Source organism: Lipomyces arxii (genome assembly GCF_038497795.1).
Source record: "Lipomyces arxii strain Phaff 12-163 unplaced genomic scaffold V1512scaffold_16, whole genome shotgun sequence".
Classification (NCBI taxonomy): domain Eukaryota; kingdom Fungi; phylum Ascomycota; class Lipomycetes; order Lipomycetales; family Lipomycetaceae; genus Lipomyces; species Lipomyces arxii.
In genome coordinates, this window is record NW_027117715.1 from 129467 (window position 1) to 148735 (window position 19269).

Sequence of the window (19269 nt, forward strand, 5' to 3'; positions counted from 1 at the left end):
CTTACTCATTCTTGGTATCCCACTACTTGTTTTTTTTAATTGAATAATCGTGAAGAAGGTAAAATACTTTTTAAGTAGATTTTTCACTACTTAAATTGTGGATAATTGGCAACGCGAACCAAGGTCAAAAGATGGCTATGACAACGACAACGACAATCGCCACTGAAAAAACATACGTTGCAGGAACAATCACCGCACTTGCGGCCCCAGAGCCTGAGCATTGTCCTGGAACAGAGTCTGAGCTTGCTGGGAAGGCAGACGCGTGTGAGGGATGTCCGAACCAGGCGATTTGTTCTTCAGCGCCAAAAGGCCCAGACGAAGATTTACCCGCGATTTATAAGCGCATGGAAGGCGTCAAACATAAACTGTTAGTTTTATCTGGAAAAGGAGGGGTTGGCAAGTCTACATTTACGTCGATGCTTGGATGGGCGTTTGCACGGGATCCAGATAAAGAAGTGGGCGTTATGGACCTTGACATTTGCGGACCGTCTATGCCTACCATGATGGGCGTTCGAGGCGAACAGATTCACATGTCAAATTCTGGTTGGAGTCCGGTGTATGTTGCAGATAATCTGGGAATGATGAGTATTGGATTTATGCTCCCTAATGAGGATGAAGCTATTATCTGGCGAGGGGCGAAAAAATCCGGATTGATCAAGCAGTTTTTGAAAGATGTTGATTGGGGTAATCTTGATTTTTTGGTCATCGACACGCCACCAGGCACAAGTGATGAGCATCTCAGTGTAAACCAGTATCTCAAGGAAAGTGGAGTTGACGGTGCGGTTGTTGTCACCACGCCACAGGAGGTTGCTTTGCTAGATGTCCGGAAAGAAATTGATTTTTGCCGCAAAGCTGGAGTTAAGGTCCTTGGAATTGTTGAGAACATGTCCGGCTTTGTATGTCCAAACTGTAAAGGCGAGTCATCTATTTTCGCACCTACAACTGGAGGTGGGGAAGCCTTGGCTAAGGAGATGGGTATCCCATTTTTGGGCAAGGTACCGCTCGACCCGCGGATAGGTCGATCATGCGATTACGGCGAGAGTTTTCTAGATGAGTATCCTGACTCTCCGACATCGACTTCTATCATGGGTATCATTAAGCAGATTCGTGCCAGCATCGGTGAGCCTATGGATGACGAGGAGGAAGACTAGGATATTTACAGTTTACTGGGTTTTGTTATTTGTTTACTGCATTTTGGGGTCTGGGGGAAAAAGCTGTTGTTTAAGAGATAAACACGTTTGATTTGATATTTAAAAGACAAATAATGTATATACAAAATAAACACTAATTATACAATAACGTAAACCGAACCTTAAGGACAAACTGCTTGGTAAGCTAAACTCCAACGTTGATAGAAATACATCTCGGATACTTTTTTTTTGTTTGTTGTTATTCAAAATAATCAATAGCTGCAGCACTAGAGGTTACACCCCATTTACCACGTTCTCTACCATCTTTCATCTTGACCTCTAAGATATTATTTGGGAGGTTGTCGGCGCTCAATATAGTACGTTGTAACGACTCTTTCCGTAATCGTTCATCTTCTTCATTCTGATCAGCAGACGCCATATCTTTTGCCGACATTTTGGCAAAACGTTCTGGTGTCAAATCACCTTCTAATAGACGATTTCGCAGATTATTACGTTTATCCTTCAAATTGAAGATGTGTGACCGTATTGAAGCCTTATATAAAGTGCTGACATTGGCTCCATTTGCAGCGTAGATTGTTTCTTCAATCGCACGACCTAATGAGGCAGCGTTTAAATCATCCACTAAAACTGCTTCTTTGAGAGCAGAAACAAATAATGATTTGCACTATAAATCAAAGTTAGTAAAATTGAATCTAGATCTAAAACTGCTTATGACAATAACGGCATAGCGCGATGAGCACGCCGCACGTCTAGTCATCGCCGTTTTTTTTCCTCAAAATCAAACAGTAAAAGCGTACCTTCTCACGTATTACTTTCTCAGCGGCTGGACTTACTTCCATCACAGCTGGTTTCGAAATAGCTGATGATCGCCTTCTCGCTGCAAGTGATTGCCTAGCAGGAGCCATCTTCAACTTATAACCGCTTTTATATTTGTGTTTTTAAGGCTTGCTGCTCAGTAAGCTTACACAGTCTTAAGTGATTTGAAAGAAACGAGATGCTATAAACAATCTCGAAAGTTTAGAAAAGTCTTTCAAATTCTTGTTTATTTAATGAAGAGGGTATCTTAAACAACAAAAATTTATACGACTACTAAAACCGCCCTTAAAATACACTTCAAAAAAATTTGAAGAATTCAACTAGAAGAGTCAAATCGAAAGAAAACTATGTTAAAAAAAATTGCTTGTACAAAGACTTTGTTGCAGGATTCTTGACACACTTCGGTAAAATGATGGAGAAAAAATGATGAAGGGAAAACTCCCGCCTTTTATAGTTTTTTTGCCACATTCGATGACTAATAGTAACGATCACGTGATATATGTACAAATACCTCACTTGCTACAATTGCTAACCTCTCTGCAGTTAAAGTTTGTAAACGCAATTCAGTGTGCTGCAATTCAGTCTTTGTGTGCTGCAATAACATCTTTCGGCTAATTTTAAAGAGTTTATTATGAGACGCATTTTGTATTAGTTCATGAAGATCACTCAATAAATTATAATATGATGATAAATGAGGTACTGATAGTGTCTCATAATTATAGATGTTCTCAATATTTTTGTTTGTCTTGGCTGACTAATGGCCGTGTTTTTATAAGTCTATTTATTGCTCTCAGCCGTCTATGTATACGCAATTGATTGGAAAGTGTACTCTGCACCGAAAGTTTATGAGACTACTGCAGAGTTTTCAATCGTTGCAGTCAGGGGTCACACTGATCCTCGTCTCAATGTCAGATCCGCTCAAAGAAATCGTGTATGATTGAGTTGAAGATTTGGTCAGCTACTTATTCAAGTAAAGAATTTATTAAGCGATAAAGACTTGTCCTTTAATTACTGATAAGTCAGTCATACAATTCTTTATTTAATCAGAAAACCTCTATAAGTAATAAAGTTTTTAGAGAGCTCTGTTGACCTGACTTTGTAAAATTTAAAGACTCAATTGCTTTTACTTAATACTCTGTGAATTCACTTGTAGTAAAATAAGCTTGGTCAATACGTAAAGGCTCATATACTTCCGACAGTCACTTTGAAAATCTATTTAATGCCTTGAACGATGTGGCAGGTTTGCTGAATGCAATCCCATATGTTAACAGCGCTTCAAAGACTCACTTCAAGTCAACCATAAATGCTTTTTCATACTTCAAAAACTCATATAATTTATTGAGATGTGCTCCGTGTAGTTGAATCTCTAATGTGTTTTTTAATGCTTGTCGGTACAACTATATAGAGTCACTATAGACTATAAAATACAGGAACCTCGAAAAGTAAATGAAACTTTGTTTAAGATAAACTCAACCTTTATATCTTGTATATCCGGCAAAAGCCATCTACTAGCTACCGAAACTTTCGATTTTTGGTGCATACGTCGGCGCCTTTCCGTTAACTCCATAGTTTCGGATTACCACAATATTTTTTATTAAACAAAACGCGCACCTTTGTTTGGTGAGTCTTCTGTTTTACTACAATTTGCTATTAAAGTCTTATGATTTTATAGCTCAATTGTTGCAATCGTGACAGGCGTAGCAAAATAAGGCTTGTGAAGCTTGAGCGACCATCTTAAGTAGTCCAGGACGTTTCATGCAAGGCATATCAGGTCTTTGCTCTACTTGACGACTATAAAGAAGCTATACAGGCTGGTTCCAATTCAAGCAGAAATTTGTGTATAGACTGAGAGCTGCTTCATGGTTCAATTGTTCTGTCCATCGCCTCTTTGGCGAGTAGACGATTTTAACAGTTGCGTGCAGGACAGGTGAGCAATAAGGAACTTGTCGGTAAATTTTAATGCAGCTTTTAATGTGCTATGTAGATACCTTCACTTCTTCTATCCACTTATTCTTGTGCTCGGATCCTTCAGTCTCCTGCTCTATTCAGGCACTGTCAGACTTCCAAGGTTTATACGGCGACCATGGCTCAGAAATAGAGGTTATACTGCGCTTCCTGGTGGTGTTGTAGACGACTCCGAAGATGAAGTTTTTCTGGACCCCATCTATAGGTTGCGCACTACTGATGCTAGTGCCGAATACGATGAAATCTCGGAGAATGCGGATAACCGTGATTTGGAAGACGAAGCTGCAGACGTTCTCGCACGAAGTTCAAACGACAATGCGAACAACGTACCTGCTTTGTTTCTGAGTGCAACGCCCGGCCGTCGTCTGCGCGCTGTCGCAGAAGAGGTCATTGCCATTACGTTAGTAGTGGCGCATGTTCTTATGTTGGTTGGCATAATTCTTGTCCAATATCCTTCGTTTTATTCAGAGCGCATTCGATTAGTACATTATTGTGTAGCAACTTCATTGCTCTCAGTAAGTTTTTTTGAACGCAATCAGTATTCCAATGATCTAACTTTCTAGGGATATGTCTTGGTATTAGCAATTTTGCGGCTTTTGCCGTCGGTACGATACAACTCACCGTTTCTCCGTATTCATGTTGCTCTGTTTTACTTTATCGCGTGGATTATCGCTACGATTAATCTCAGATCTGCTCTGGTACATGATTCACTCAATGGTTTTGTTTTCCTCACAACATTGGATTTTATTGCATATTCAGTTCTTTTCGTGCTCAGTCTCATGGCACCATTGAATGACAGACCGACCTATCTTGAGACCGTAGATGGTCTGACGCCAAATCCGGTACCATACAGTTCTTTATTTAAAATATTGACGTTCTCTTGGGCAGATACTGTGATCAGAACAGGTTATTATCGTCCTTTGAAAATGGACGAGGTTTGGGATTTGAAAGATGATTGTCGATCATTGATTATTATGCCGGGCTACCGTTTAGCGAAGGGCAGTCGAACAATGCTCTATGGGCTTTTGACGTTTTTCAAGCCAAGACTGCTCCGTGGATTTTTCTTTTCAGTTTTATTTGCTATCTTCACATTCACGCCAACAATTTTGGTACGTCAAATATTAAGGTATCTTGAAAATCCAGCAGGTGAGCCTACTCATATGGCTTGGATGTATGTCTTCCTCATGCTTGTGTTTGCCTTCGTCAATGCAACATGTTCAGCTCAAGCACTTTGGACGTTTCGGGAGACCTGTGTTCGTGCAAGAGCCGTTATTGTGGCGGAGTTGTATTCTAAAGCTCTCAAGCGCAAGGTTGCAGTCCATGCTCCAGATAGCGCTGAAGTCAAAGATGTGAAGGCGAAGCAGAAAGCAAAGGATGGGGGAGAAGTAGACGATACAAAGAAGGAGAAAATCGAGGATGAGAGTATCGATCTTGGTGGTGTGATTAATCTCATGGCTGTCGATGCTTTTTCCATCGCTGAAGTCTTGGCTCGGCTGAACCCTTTAATTAAAGGAACTCTCATGATTTTTATTTCTATGATTCTGCTGTATCAGACTCTAGGACCCAGTGCAATAGCTGGCAGTCTGTGTATGCTCACTCTGCTTCCCATCAACTACAAATTTTCAAGAACGTTTGGCAAGATTCAGAAAGAGTTACTTAGTATCACTGATCGGCGAATTCAAAAAACAAATGAGCTTCTTCAGAGTATTAAAATTATAAAGTTTTTTGCTTGGGAAGATCAATTTAAGGACTCATTGCAAGTAGTTCGAAATGAGGAGCTAAAAATGTTGCGAAAACGTTTTTTAGTTTTGGCTTTTGCTGCAATGATCTGGTTTGGTTTCCCTACAATAATCACGTTGATTTCTTTTGGATTTTATACAATGGTTGAAAAGAAAGAATTGACAGCGTCTGTTGCTTTTAGCTCTTTGTCCCTCTTTAACCTTATGCGCACTCCAATGGACAGACTTGCAGAGATGATCACCAACGTCATTGAAGCGCGTACTTCAGTTGAGCGTGTCCAGAAGTTTCTCGATGAAGAGGAAACACAAAAATATGCCCAACTTACTGAAGCGAGACGTAGTCAAGGAGACCCAGTTATAGGATTCAAAGATGCTGCAAGTTTCGCTTGGGGTGACGGTACCACTAACTTTGATTTCAAATTGCAGGATCTTGATATTTCTTTTGAAGTTGGAAAGCTGACTGTTGTTGTTGGTCCCACCGGATCAGGCAAATCTTCTCTTTTGCTGGCTTTACTTGGAGAAATGAACTTGTTGAAGGGAAAGGTGTTTTTGCCTTGTTCCCATCTTTTGGAGCAACCGGTTGCGAATAGGATGACGGGGTTGACAGACACTATTGCGTACTGTGCTCAACAGCCGTGGCTTTTAAATGATACAATCCGTGAAAACATCCTGTTCGGCAATAAATATGTGGAGGCGCGGTACAGAGCAGTTGTCAAATTTTGCGCATTAACTCGTGATTTTCAAATTTTAGATGCCGCTGATCAGACTCAAGTTGGCGAGAAGGGAATTTCGCTTTCTGGTGGACAGAAACAGCGTATTTCACTGGCACGTGCCTTGTACTCTCCAGCTCGTCATTTGATTTTGGATGACTGTCTTTCGGCTGTAGATTCGCATACTGCTCTTTATTTGTACGAGAACTGCATTACTGGACCACTGATGAAAGACAGAACTTGCATTCTTGTGTCTCACAATGTTGCCTTGACACTCACTCTTGCCAGCAAAGTAATTGTTCTTGAAAATGGTCGAATTGTGGCTCAAGGTGATCCAGCGGAAATTGTTGACACCGGTGTTCTTGGATCAGACGAGTTACTGTTAAGCAGTATCCAGAACTCACGAGACATTTCTAGAGTACAGTCCCCGACTAATGTCGCGGTCGACAAACATGAGATTGCGGCACTTTTGCCGGCTTCTGCAGATGAGCAAGACACTAAGGAGCTTAATCAGAAGCGGAAAGCAAAAACTAACGAAGAGCTTCAGCAAGTTGGTATGGTTAAGCTTGGTGTATATGTGTCATATATTAAGGCGATGGGCGGGGCAAAGTACTGGATATGCATTGTTCTTGCATTCATTGTACATCAAGCCACCTCTGTATCACAGTCTTGGTGGGTTAGAGTATGGTCGGCTGCCGTTTCGTCCATTGAAACCTTTTTTAAAGGCGAAATGTTATCTGCGAGAGCAATCAGTCCGCAAAATTTCTCGGCTTCTCAATTATTCGAGTATTTGCCTGAGTCAGGTGTCAACAATGCTCTTCAACCTTTGCTTTCTGTCTCTACAGACGAATATGTTGCTGACTTCAGCGCTGCGGCTGATGTCCATATCAAGCAAGGACACTCTACGCAGTACTATATGGCTGTTTACGCTTTGATTGCACTTCTTTATGTGTTCTTGTCATTTTTTCGTGAAGCGCTGTTTTATTTTGGCTCTTTGTCGGCTTCGAAAACGTTGTTTGACAAACTGCTAAATACTGTGATGCGCGCTAAACCAAGATTTTTTGACTCGACCCCAGTCGGACGAATCATCAATCGATTTTCTAAGGACGTTGAGAGCATTGATCGTGAAGTTGCTGTCGACGGTTTGGTAAGTATTACATGAATCTTTGTAGAGATGGAGTACTAATTTGTGAATAGAGTTTTATTCACTCCATCTTGTCGGTCGGTGTCATTATTGGAGTTATCAGTGTCATTATTCCTGGATTTTTGCTCATTGGCAGTTTTATTATTGTTCTGTTTTTCATGATCAACTTGTTTTATCTGCAGTCGTCGCGTGAACTCAAGCGGATGCAGTCCGTCACTCGCTCACCAATTTATCAGCATTTTGGAGAAACGCTTGTTGGCATCAGTACCATTCGAGCCTATGGTTACGAACAGCGTTTTATTACAGAGAACATGAACAAGGTTGACACCAACACCAGACCTTACTGGATGATGTGGGCATTAAATCGTTGGATGTGTTTTCGTACCGACTGTACCGGGGGACTAGTTGCATTTTTCGCAGGTGTTTTTGTCCTCATGTCTGGAGACAAAATTGATTCTGGATTAGCAGGTCTCATTTTGACTTACGCTATCACATTCACAGAAAATATGTTTTGGGTCGTACTGCTCTATGCCACCAACGAGATGAACATGAACTCGGTGGAGCGTATTGATGAATTTTTATCTATTGAGCAAGAAGCAGAAGAAATCATTCCTGGTAGTCGGCCACCAACTCAGTGGCCTTCTCAGGGTGCAATTTCAGTCACAGATTTGTCATTGAGATATGCTCCTGAACTCCCTCTCGTGATTAAGAACATTACATTTGACGTCGTGCCATGTTCCAAGATTGGTATTGTAGGTCGAACTGGAGCTGGTAAGTCTACGATTGCGTCCGCTTTTTTCAGATTCTTGGAAGCCGATACCGGCAAAATTATAATCGACGGCCTCGACATTTCGAAAATTGGCTTGCGTGACTTGCGTGAACGCTTGACCATTATCCCTCAGGATCCTACTCTGTTCACTGGAACGATCCGAAGTAACCTTGATCCGTTTGGAACGTACAGTGATAATCAAATTTATACCGCGTTGAGACATGTCCATCTGATTGATGAAATTCCTGGAGAAGACGCGGAAGGAAGTAGTAGCGGCATTAGTCGCACTGATATGGAGCAAGAGGCCTATGACATGAATGTGTTTTATAGACTGGATAGTGCGGTGACCGAGGGAGGTGGGAACTTGTCACAAGGTCAGCGACAGCTCATGTGCTTGGCCCGATCGCTTCTACGTGCTCCTAAGATTATTTTGTTGGATGAAGCTACTGCGTCAATTGACTACTACACAGACGCACAGATCCAAGAAACAATTCGAAGAGAGTTTTCCCAAACAACAATCCTAACCAGTAAGTATTATCTGGATTGTTAAAATCAACTTATTAACACTTATTAGTTGCGCATCGTTTGCGATCTATTATTGACTACGACAAGATCTTGGTTCTTGATTTTGGCGAGATCAAGGAATACGCTGCTCCGCATCTACTGCTTCAACAACAAGACTCAATCTTCAGGAGCATGTGCGCTAGCAGTGGTGAGTTGGAGACTTTGGAAGAGCTCGCTAAACAAGCATACGACAAATCAGCACCGTTACAGTAAACGTCATTTTTGTTTAAACGCATATCTTGTTTTGGCATCGCATACGAAAATAGAAGCAATAACATTTTGGCATAAATAACACACAACACACTTTATGGCTCTTCGAGTTGCTGTTGGGCCCATCTCAAGAAAACTACTTGTTTATGTTCGCCGCGAGATTTCATCAACTGTAGGTTACAAACATGGATTTAAAAGAAGTTCTAGCTTGCAGACACCACGATTATTAAGCACTGGACATTGCTTAAAGATTTTGGCTGTTCGTATTCTTGAAAAGCAAAACGCGCGACACCCATAAAAGGCCATATTTATGTCTCGATGTGGTATGCCTTGTAACAAGTCATGTGATTATTGCTAATGGCATATCAGCGGTGCATGAGTGTCTCAGATGTCAGATGGACCGGGTAGACGTAAGCTCAATCATTTGGGTACTTGACCTTGAGCTCTCTATGGTGCCCAATGGAAGTGGTTTGCTTGTGGTTGTTAAACTTTCTGTATCTACGCTATACATGGGCACATCACTCAAATCCAAAACTCATATATGTGCGCCCACTGGTAAACACCAAGCAGAATATGTGTGCTCACCGGTAACCACACCAAGCGAATTGATATCAGAATTATGATTGGAAGGGAATTGCTAGATGCAGGTGTCAAGCGTCAATCGTCAAGAAATAGTCCTTTCACTTGCTCTGTGCTACAAACATGGCCATAGTTCCAGAATTAGTAACAGAGCAGGCCTTGCGTCTTTTTGCTTTTTATCGTAAGTATGTTTTTAGGGTTTATAACCGATAAAAGTCGGACACACTCAACGCTCCACTTAGGATAAACTTCGTCATTTATTAAAATAGTAATAACAGGCTAGACAGCAGTTAGCATTATACAGTATTCATAGTAAACGATGTTTCCTGCAAAACAGTTATAGCATTGCTTAATAAAACGAGCAACAAGTCAGATAGTGTTTTGGTATTTTCGGTTATCTTCAGTTTCTTTCAGAAGCAGAACTGATAAAATTTTTTTCATCATGTAATAACTATTCGTGCAAGAAACCATCATTTACTAGCATGCAATTGCAAATCTGTACATACCATTCAGAAGCACTCATATTGCGTCGACGTTTGGGTGCTCTATAGAACACAAACAGATAAATATTACCTACAATGGAAGTTAATCTTATGTATTGAAAGAAGGTCAAAACGTAGAAGAAGTTCAGATGGTAGTGCATGTTTCTTAAGGCTCATAGAAATCGCCGAAGAAAAATATGTGAAAATTTCCTCATGACAAACTACTACTTTTGAATAAAAGAATGATAACATACCTTTTAGAATCAATCAACAGCAAGCTCTACAGCTGCAACAACGTATTAGCAATGGCCTTAAACAACCAGATATTAGAGCACATGACAATAGTAGCAAGATACGTCATAAACGAAGAATTCCTAATTATTTTTGTGTCCTGCATATGCTTCCTCAGTGCAATATAAAATTTGTAATCCTTCGTATCATTGTCATAAGTGTCATACTGCTCATATCTTATATAATCATTAAAGTAAAAACTACTCACATACATCAGCAACAGATTTTGAAAAAGAACAGAATTTAGAAATATGAAAATTGTAAAATTCGAAATTGATATTTGCAACAATTTTTTTGGTGCGGCCGGAGTATTATAAAACCCTACAAATAGGGCGTACTGTGAAGTTTAAATAGCTTGTTTATTTTGCTACAGGGCTTCAAGATGTGCGCGAAAATTGTGAATCTCGGCTCCCATTGTTTTTGATAATTAATTAATGCTGTATCATGTCTTTAAAGCATTCAAAAATCACAGCAGTAGCAGTAACTTTCTAAATCTGTTACAGGGCTATACGAAAAATTAAGGTTTAGACCTCGAGCTCTAGACTCTCACGACACAGCCGCACGATCATGACCTGCTAGACGCGCTCAAATCCGGGTTCACGATGTATTTTTGTGGGACTATATCTAGTGAGGCAGTAATAATAGTGAAGTAATAGAGTCATGCCCACATTGCAGTCAAGCCTTTTTCGGCTTGCCGGCCATTTGCTGCATATGGCGCTACTGTCACAGCTGTCTGTTTATACCATCAAACCTGCCTTTGGATCCTCATATCTCGACATATATAGGCCTCTAATAATACCTATACTGTTTACAGTAATGCTTATACTATTTTTGCGCAAGAAAAAGAACACTAGAGGGTCGAAGCAAATACAAATCAGTACAACTGCGTTTTGCAGTGTTGCCATCCTAGTAGGACGTTCGCTAGCTCTGGAAGTTGGAGAAGGTTTAGGTCCATGGTATGGGGCATTTGTGGTTGACAGTATTATAACATTTCCTGTAACTTTGGGGACTGCTAGTGCAGTGGCCCGAATTTTTTACGCTTCAAATTTGAAGTTCGCGAGAACAGCTATAAGTTCATCATCCTCAAGTGCACGGCTACTTTTGATCGCACTGGCAGTGACACGCCTATTTATGATCTTCGATGGTCGCATAGTTGGGAGACTGCTGCCATTGCTTTGGCGCTTCGTATTTCCAAAAACCGCGAGTGTAGCATCATTGATTCAACTGATTGCTCTGGCGTCAGCATCTGTTTCTGCGTTATTGTCTCCGCCAAGAGTTGCGACTTTGATTGCGATTTCTGTGTCGATTGCAATTCAGTTTTCTGGCGCTATGCACTCAATTATTATGCCGTCAACAGACGTTTTGGCTTCCAGCATCTCAACTTCTGGGTACTTATCAGTTCTATCAATTCCGTCACAGGGCCTGCGGATACTGCGAAGCGACCATTCTATACTAGGAGGAGAATTTGTATCGCCACCTTTGCAGATCGCTAGCAGGTTACCGCCGGATGCTAAATGGAAGAATGAGCCCATTTTCGCTGCGTTTGTAATGCAAGAAGCCGTTCGTTTAGTTACGCCCATTCCTGTTGGTATTGACGGGCAAAACAATGCGTTGATTATTGGACTTGGAATTGGTACTAGTGCGCGGGCAATGATTGAGCATAACGTTGCAACCGACGTAGTTGAGCTAGATGCTATGGTAGTAGATTTCGCAGTTAACTATTTTGACTTTCCCTTGAACCGCGCAAGAGTAACGATTTGCGATGGCCGCAAATTTATGCAGAGCATGGCAAAGACGATTTTGAATGATCCTGAGCAAGCAATTGAGGAGAAATTACGGGTGTATGATTACATTATTCATGACGTCTTCACTGGTGGTGCTGTGGCTCCTTCACTGTTTACTAAAGAAGTCTGGCTTGACATTAAATCGATAATGGCTGCTGACGGTGTGCTGGCTGTTAATTTCGGTGGAGATTTGGAATCTTCAATGGCGAGAGCTATGATTCGAACTTTAGTCAAGACGTTTAAAACTGATGGCGGAGCATGTCGTGCGTTTCGAGAACAGGTGCAATCGGACAAATGGACGCCAGGTTCAAATGATTTCGGCAATCTTGTTGTTTTCTGTCGAAAGCAAGGTGGCGGTCCTCTAAGTTTCCGAGCCCCCGTCGAAGAAGACTACTTGGGATCTCTTGTGCGACATCAAGCGCTACCTTTGCAGGAAGAGGTCAGATTACCTATTTACTTGAAAGATAGCGAAGAGTTTCTTTCGGGTGGTAAAGAGCTTCGCACACTTGACGATGAAAGTATTAATAGATTTGCAAAAGAGGCTGCGAACAGCGCAGCCGGCCATTGGGTTGTTATGAACAAAGTTCTGGCGTGGGATGTGTGGACTAATTGGTAAAATGCTTAAAATGGGAACAAATGTTAGGTTGCAATATTGTGTATGTACAGCGTATTTGGTTAGTTAACTTATAGAGAATAAATGTAATACAAACAATTCATTAACAAATTGCATTATTTTGTCTTAAGATTTCTAGACGCTACGAATCGCTCTTTGACATTTAAGGTGTTACCAGTTAACTTATCAACAGTTTGAACCTCCTCTTGTTCAAACTCACCAACTTTGTCATGCTCAATAATCTCTGTTTCTTTTCTTTTAGGAGATATTCGCCCTATTGCTGACCAGGTGTCCAAGATGCGGTCCTGTCTCTTTGCCCATCGCTCATTGACATCTGCCGCTTGTGCTTCTGTCCATGGCAGCCAGCGACTCTTTAATATCCGTCTAACCGACTCTGGTGATATTCCAAAATACTGTGCAATTTCAGTTGATTTTATATGGGGATACTGCAAACAGTTAGTACAGTTTCCTTCACAGCTGAGATATGTCCTACTTCCGATTTGAATGCCCTCAACGCATTTCTAGCCTCTGGCGATAATTTTTTTCTTGGGTCCCAAGAAGCTCCACCAATTTTGACCTTTAATTCGAGTTTGTCCTTTTTCCACTTGGGAATACCAGGTTCATTCTTTGCCCTGATCAGATTATCAAGGTTCTCTGAAGTCACTGGTTTCCATCTGGCCCCGGGTGGTGTGAACTTTGGTTCAGGCAATTTCCACTTGTCTTTTCGTTTCGACGGCCGAAGAAAGTCTAGATCTGGATCTGTATCCGTGTGATCATATTGTTGATTTCCTACCGTTTTCACCGCCGGACGAGCGGAAATATTGCTAGAAAAACGTCGTTTCTGAAAATCGAAGGCAATTTTACACGATTTTCTAGTAAAAAGTTCAGAAATCAAAGTGTACATGTTCATCGTGAGTTAGGTATAATAAAACAAAATATTTCGGGGGCTTAGAATATATTTTCAGGAGGCGAGAAAGTTTATTGGGTTTGGTCCCAGCAAATTCATGGCATTTTTCTAAATTACATTACCACAAAAATGAAGACCTGTTATTATGAGCTATTAGACGTCAGCAGAGATGCCTCGCCGGACGAGATACGGAGAGCTTATCGCCGACAAGCTCTTCTTCTTCATCCTGACAAAAATATCGACCGAGTAGAAGAAGCAACTCAAAAGTTCTCTCACGTTCAAGCTGCTTACGAGATTCTGTCGGATCATGAAGAGGTAAGTGACAAAGTACAACTCGGATTTTACGAATCTAATACACTGTTTAGCGGGCATGGTATGATTCCCATAGAGAACAAATTTTAAGGGACGAAGTACCATCAAGCAGCGGCGGTTTCGCTCATCATGGCTCTTCTCAAACTGGAACTACAGCTGAAGAAATATTGCAGTTTTTTGATCCAAGCTTATTTGCAATTTTTGACGACTCGGAGATTGGATTTTTCAGTATTGCTCGAAGACTATTTGCTCAGCTGGCAGAAGAAGAGCGGGACGTGAATGATGCAGAAACTTTAGATTTGCCCGATTTTGGGGGTAGCAAGTCGTCGTGGGCAGATGATATCAGGTACTTCTATTCGACATGGGGCGCTTTTTCTACGCGAAAATCATTTGGCTGGTGCGATTTGTATAGAATGGCCGATGCCCAGGACCGGCGAGTGCGGAGAGCTATGGAGAAAGAAAATAAAAAGTTAAGGGATAATGGCAAAAAGGAGTATAATGACACAGTCAAAGTAAGTCTTTTTAATTTGCCATGAACTCGGAGATATTGATTGAATATAGGCATTTGTGGAATTCATTAAGAAGCGTGACCCTCGATACAAGCAGTTTGCAGGTCAATCAGAACAACGAAAGAGAGAAATGGCTGCAAAAGTTAAAGAACGAGCTGCTACTGCTCGTGCCGCTCATCGTAAACAATTTCAAGCTCACGACGATCCAGAATGGGCAAAAGAAGCCAGATTCGATGAAGCTTTTTGGGAGGAAGAATACAAACCAAAGACCAGAAAAGACAAGTCCAAAGACAAGACTGATGTGGATGAAGCAGAGAAAGATGAGACTGCTGAGGTCGAAGAGCCAACTACAGTTCCGGTTTACGATTACAGCGAAAGCGATGACAACGAAGAGAAGATAATAATTTACGAGTGCATATTTTGCAAGAAGGCATTCAAATCCGAAAAGCAGTTATCCGTTCATGAAAAAAGCAAAAAGCATTTGAAAGTAGTCAAAGATGTTGTTCGACGCATGAAGAAAGAGGACGCTGCGATGAACGCTGCGACAGAGACAGTCAGCGAGGAGGATTTTAAAGACGCGTACGAGGATTTTGATAATTTGGAAGACAGAGTGTCAAAACTGAGTGTTTAATATGCTTTTTTTGATTAGAATTAAGGGGCTTGGAGGTATTTAGTAACTAGTCATAGTTTTGCTGTTCCGGTTAAAAAGTAAATTTTGTGGGAGAATTGGCGCGCGGCTGGTTGGGAGCAATTGACGTTTAAGATGACATGTATAAGGGTATAGTACCATTAAGAATCATAAAGACGTAAGAGCTCGCTCGCTCGCTACACAGCAAGTCGTTAGCTAATTACGGGCCGTGCCGGGATGCGATCCTCGCGCTAGAAAACTTGAGGAATTAGAACTTGTGACATATTATTCGGATGTGTGAGCATACCGCTATCTTGAATCAGGGGTAGCCGATATTTTGTTGGCTTAATTACGATTATGGAGAACATACACCGAATCGTGAACTATTTACTGGATCCAGAAGCACTAAATACAGATCACACGACTCCGATATGGTGCTTAGGAAAAGAGTACTCTCCAGTACCAGATCCAGTGGAATCGACTCCTGAATCTCATGTGCACAAGCAGATCACAACAACCACAGCTTCAGCCAAAGCTATGTTTTCAAATTATTTTGCAAAATCAACCAATGGGAAGAGTCTAAGCGATGAAGCGCTGATTAATACACTGACAGAGACCTCTCGAAAACCTGTAACAGCTTGGCCAGCGTCTTTTATAGACTGCGTGCAACGAAAACTGTACATGACATATCGAACAGATTTTCCAATGATCCCGCGGGCGGCTAGTGGCCCAGCAACTTTATCTATGGGTTCACTACTCCGAGGGCAGATAAATGACAGAGCAGGGTTTACAAGCGATGTTGGATGGGGTTGTATGGTTAGATCCGGACAGACATTGTTAGCGAACGCTTTTGCATTACTGTATAACGCGGATGTTGGCTCAGAAAAGGAGAAGGAAATTATATCTTGGTTTGCAGATGATCCACAAGCTCAGTTTTCACTGCATAATTTTGTATACCACGGTCGTATGGCATGTGGTAAATATCCTGGTGAGTGGTTTGGACCGTCTGCAACCGCACGTTGTACGCAAATTCTCTGTGCGGATTTCAAGCAAAGTACTTTACGCGTTTACATTGGCGGAGATTCTGGGGATGTGTATGAGGATTCTGTTTGGCGAGTGGCTGGTGGTGAAGATCAGTTTCAAGCAACTTTGATTTTACTAGGGATCCGTCTGGGAATTGAGAAAATTACATCAGTTTATTATGACGCTCTTAAATATGCTCTACGGCTTCCACAGTCTGTCGGTATAGCAGGCGGTAGACCAATGTCGTCACACTACTTCTTTGGCTATCAAGGGTCTATGTTCTTCTACCTTGATCCGCATATACATCGCAGAGCTTTACCATTTAAGGCCGACATTTCGACATATACAGATGAGGAGTTAAACTCAGTACACACAACCAGAGTACGAAGTATAACTCTTGACGCGATGGACCCTAGTATGCTGATAGGATTCCTTGTTAAAGACAGAGATGACTGGGTGAATTGGAAAGAGGCCGTTGCAAAGTTTAAAGGAAGACAGTTCATACATATATACCAGTCAGAGCCCAGTTTTGGCCCAACAGGACTTGATGACAGCCACCAAATGCCTTCTTTTGAAGTCAATAGTGACGACCCTGAAGAGTTTGAAATCGATCGAGATTTAGATTCCCCAGATGTTGTAGTTGCGTTAGATGACGACGGAGAAGAATCCTTGCCATACGAAGAAGATGATACCGAAGATCGGGATTTTGACAAGTGTGGGATATGAGTATAGATGTTCTTATTTATTAAAGGATTAATGGCGTTCTGCTTGCCCAGCAATGATTCATCTTGGTCGAGTTTCGTACTAGCGCCCTTTCTGCCGCGCACTCGTAAACATATTTTACTATATGATAGGATTTACCACTGCGTACTTCGTAATTACGATTGCACTGGAGCGGAGCTGAATCTGGTATGTGGGTCCTTGCAACCGCGTACTCTCAAAGATTTGCTCATTTGACCTAATCGTGAGAAAACGGGCTGCTGTATGACTTTAACTAGCCGAAACCAGACTGATGTACAGTTTGAGCAACGTCAAACTCAAGAGTGGCTAACAAACTTAAGAAACACACAACTACGTTTGGACAAACAACCCCTTATCATAATCAAATCTTGCAAAATACCTGCCAAGCTCAGCTTTCGCATTCATGCTTGCAAATAATGTGTTGACGTGCTGGCGATTATGCGGATTGTAAACTGAATTCCCAAGACTTTGCTCAGACGCACATACACGCGTACCTGTCGTGAGCAAAACGACGTAGAACGGCTATTAATCAGTTTCAATTTCACAGTGGTGCAATTAAACTTACGCCAGGAACGTTAGACGCATTCAATGTGTCAGCTATAGACAAGCGGTGTGGAGTGTATGATATTATGACGCCATGACAAGCATATCTGTCTACGTTAGACCAGACTGAGACCAAGAGCTTGCAGCTTTACCTGTTGTACTTCACAACTTCCCCGATAAGATATCTTCGAGGAAGCAATGCGTCATCTTCGTTATCCGGATCTCCCATTTCTTCCCTTTCCAATATATTCGATACGGACTTGCATGCATTTCTAAACGAAGATTTGTATTCTTCCAATCTCTGCGGTCCAAACTTGGCACATATACCTTCCAAAAACCAGTCGCTAAAATAGATGTCCAATTCCCGGCGAGCGCCTATGCGCCTAAAAACTCGGAGATAATCAATTAGCCATTGCTCTCCTGAGTTTGGCTCTAAAATGATGTTCTGTGGTTGCAGTAATGCTCCTAGTACATGTGAAACGTACATATCCCACGAATGCGTCACTGGGACTACACCTGGTACACAGTTATACTGGACTAAATGCTTCAAACGTCGCAGCGATGTAGAGAACGATGCGATTTTGAAATCCGAATAATCAACACCGTCGAGTTCCCGTGAAAGAATCTCGATCCCTTCTGTAGCGTCGTAGACCTTGCCAGAATTAATCAAGGAAACAAAAATTTGCTCAGAAGGAGCTTGTTCTCGGTACATTATCACTATCGGCAGAAACACAAGTCCTAACGGTCCACATTTGAAACCAAGCCTTTGCGCAATTCCAGCGAAAGACCCACATACGCTCCAAAAATGCCGTTTACTTCTATCAAAACAAAATTCAGGTGCTGGAGCCATGAGATTTTCAGTGTCCAATTCTGCACATTGTCAGAATCAAATGATTCAAAGGGCCAATCAAATACATACGATCAGAAAATGCCATAAGATACTCGTCAGTCAAAACAGTACAAATAGCTCGTGCAATAATTGAAAGATCAACGTCTTCAAGATGATTTAATGCGGTTCGAATCATCGTAGCCGAGCTTTCGATGAAGGCCAGATACTCGTTTAGACTACTCCCACAGAAATATGTGAAAGACCCATAAAATAAATTGAAATCGTTGGCGTCAGACTCATTGAGCTCGCCGTTCGCAATACGAATCCAAAGTCTGACACCTTCCCGTCTGCGTATAAATCCTTCAGTTTGACTGGCCATAAACTTACAACCAAGACGCTCAAGTCCACGATTACTTCTTTGTTCCAAAACAAGGGCATCAAGAGCATCAATGCCGTATTGTGTAATTGAATCAAAAATTTGGTCGTACAAAGCATAGCCTCTTTTGGTGTTCTTCCCGTACAGGTTCAAAAGTGACCGAATAGTAGCATCAATGTTTTGCCGTCTTGAGTATATGCTATACCAATCTGTTTCAGAGTCGTCCGTAGACTTAGATTGATAGTAAAATATACTTAAATCGTCCCAATAGGTCCATTGAGAACATCTGGTTTTCCAATTCGATGGAGATACTACCTGCTTTTGGTATGCTTTGGAAGTTTGAGAGAAATTGATTAAGTCGATGTCCGACAGATATGCAAAAACAATACTTAATATCTCATTAGGTAATATTGAAGCCATTTCAGTGTTAAAATGCCCTCATAATTTCAAACCATGGCAAGGTCTGACCGTCATCCGTAGCATTCAGGACAATCCTCAGTACTGAGTGTAGACCGACATCGTGCTTACCATGGGCTGGGGTTAATTAGACCTAACCCGAAATAAATGTGCTCAGTCAGTACAAG

The 19269-nt window shown here is 41.5% G+C and overlaps 8 protein-coding genes across 8 annotated transcripts; 5 read left to right on the forward strand and 3 right to left on the reverse strand.

Annotated features, from left to right (window-relative positions):
- The first annotated feature begins 18 nt into the window (after positions 1-18).
- On the forward strand, positions 19-1299 carry V1512DRAFT_265947 (P-loop containing nucleoside triphosphate hydrolase protein). The gene has a single exon (XM_066917000.1). The coding sequence runs from the start codon at positions 132-134 to the stop codon at positions 1149-1151; it is 1020 nt and encodes a 339-aa protein (XP_066770181.1). The 5' UTR covers positions 19-131; the 3' UTR covers positions 1152-1299.
- A 90-nt stretch (positions 1300-1389) lies between these two features.
- Positions 1390-2056, reverse strand: V1512DRAFT_254527 (transcription factor S-II, central domain-containing protein; the record flags this gene model as incomplete). The annotated part of the gene is made up of 2 exons (XM_066914778.1): positions 1390-1815; positions 1949-2056. 2 exons carry the CDS (start codon positions 2054-2056, stop codon positions 1390-1392), a joined length of 534 nt encoding a protein of 177 aa, XP_066770182.1.
- A 1770-nt stretch (positions 2057-3826) lies between these two features.
- On the forward strand, positions 3827-9071 carry V1512DRAFT_210824 (uncharacterized protein; the record flags this gene model as incomplete). Its single annotated transcript, XM_066913515.1, has 5 exons — positions 3827-3894; positions 3952-4447; positions 4496-7528; positions 7579-8821; positions 8869-9071. The coding sequence occupies 5 exons, from the start codon at positions 3827-3829 to the stop codon at positions 9069-9071; spliced, it is 5043 nt and encodes a 1680-aa protein (XP_066770183.1).
- A 1738-nt stretch (positions 9072-10809) lies between these two features.
- On the forward strand, positions 10810-12947 carry V1512DRAFT_265959 (uncharacterized protein). Its single transcript, XM_066917001.1, has one exon. The coding sequence runs from the start codon at positions 11081-11083 to the stop codon at positions 12818-12820; it is 1740 nt and encodes a 579-aa protein (XP_066770184.1). The 5' UTR covers positions 10810-11080; the 3' UTR covers positions 12821-12947.
- On the reverse strand, positions 12722-13759 carry V1512DRAFT_265961 (uncharacterized protein). Its single transcript, XM_066917002.1, has 2 exons — positions 13311-13759; positions 12722-13263 (listed from the first exon to the last, which is right to left on the reverse strand). The coding sequence occupies exons 1-2, from the start codon at positions 13725-13727 to the stop codon at positions 12934-12936; spliced, it is 747 nt and encodes a 248-aa protein (XP_066770185.1). The 5' UTR covers positions 13728-13759; the 3' UTR covers positions 12722-12933.
- A 94-nt stretch (positions 13760-13853) lies between these two features.
- On the forward strand, positions 13854-15176 carry V1512DRAFT_272162 (uncharacterized protein; the record flags this gene model as incomplete). The annotated part of the gene is made up of 3 exons (XM_066917672.1): positions 13854-14039; positions 14090-14548; positions 14598-15176. The coding sequence occupies 3 exons, from the start codon at positions 13854-13856 to the stop codon at positions 15174-15176; spliced, it is 1224 nt and encodes a 407-aa protein (XP_066770186.1).
- Positions 15177-15530: 354 nt separating this feature from the next.
- Positions 15531-16922, forward strand: V1512DRAFT_249118 (uncharacterized protein; the record flags this gene model as incomplete). The annotated part of the gene is made up of 1 exon (XM_066914598.1): positions 15531-16922. One exon carries the CDS (start codon positions 15531-15533, stop codon positions 16920-16922), a length of 1392 nt encoding a protein of 463 aa, XP_066770187.1.
- Positions 16918-19182, reverse strand: V1512DRAFT_287546 (uncharacterized protein). Its single transcript, XM_066918113.1, has 4 exons — positions 18400-19182; positions 17633-18350; positions 17503-17587; positions 16918-17459 (listed from the first exon to the last, which is right to left on the reverse strand). Exons 1-4 carry the CDS (start codon positions 19103-19105, stop codon positions 17268-17270), a joined length of 1701 nt encoding a protein of 566 aa, XP_066770188.1. The 5' UTR covers positions 19106-19182; the 3' UTR covers positions 16918-17267.
- Positions 19183-19269: the final 87 nt, after the last annotated feature.

What these genes read in the sequence shown, in the direction of transcription:
- V1512DRAFT_265947 (XM_066917000.1), top strand. Translation starts at nt 132, where the DNA reads ATGGCTATGACAACGACAACGACAATCGCCACTGAAAAAACATACGTT.
- V1512DRAFT_265959 (XM_066917001.1), top strand. Translation starts at nt 11,081, where the DNA reads ATGCCCACATTGCAGTCAAGCCTTTTTCGGCTTGCCGGCCATTTGCTG.
- V1512DRAFT_265961 (XM_066917002.1), bottom strand. Translation starts at nt 13,727, where the DNA reads ATGAACATGTACACTTTGATTTCTGAACTTTTTACTAGAAAATCGTGT. An exon ending in TGAGGGCATTCAAATCGGAA is followed by an intron (nt 13,264 to 13,310) that starts GTAGGACATATC and finishes AACTGTTTGCAG; the next exon opens with TATCCCCATATAAAATCAAC.
- V1512DRAFT_287546 (XM_066918113.1), bottom strand. Translation starts at nt 19,105, where the DNA reads ATGGCTTCAATATTACCTAATGAGATATTAAGTATTGTTTTTGCATAT. An exon ending in TCTTATGGCATTTTCTGATC is followed by an intron (nt 18,351 to 18,399) that starts GTATGTATTTGA and finishes GACAATGTGCAG; the next exon opens with AATTGGACACTGAAAATCTC. An exon ending in GAAGTTGTGAAGTACAACAG is followed by an intron (nt 17,588 to 17,632) that starts GTAAAGCTGCAA and finishes TAACGTAGACAG; the next exon opens with ATATGCTTGTCATGGCGTCA.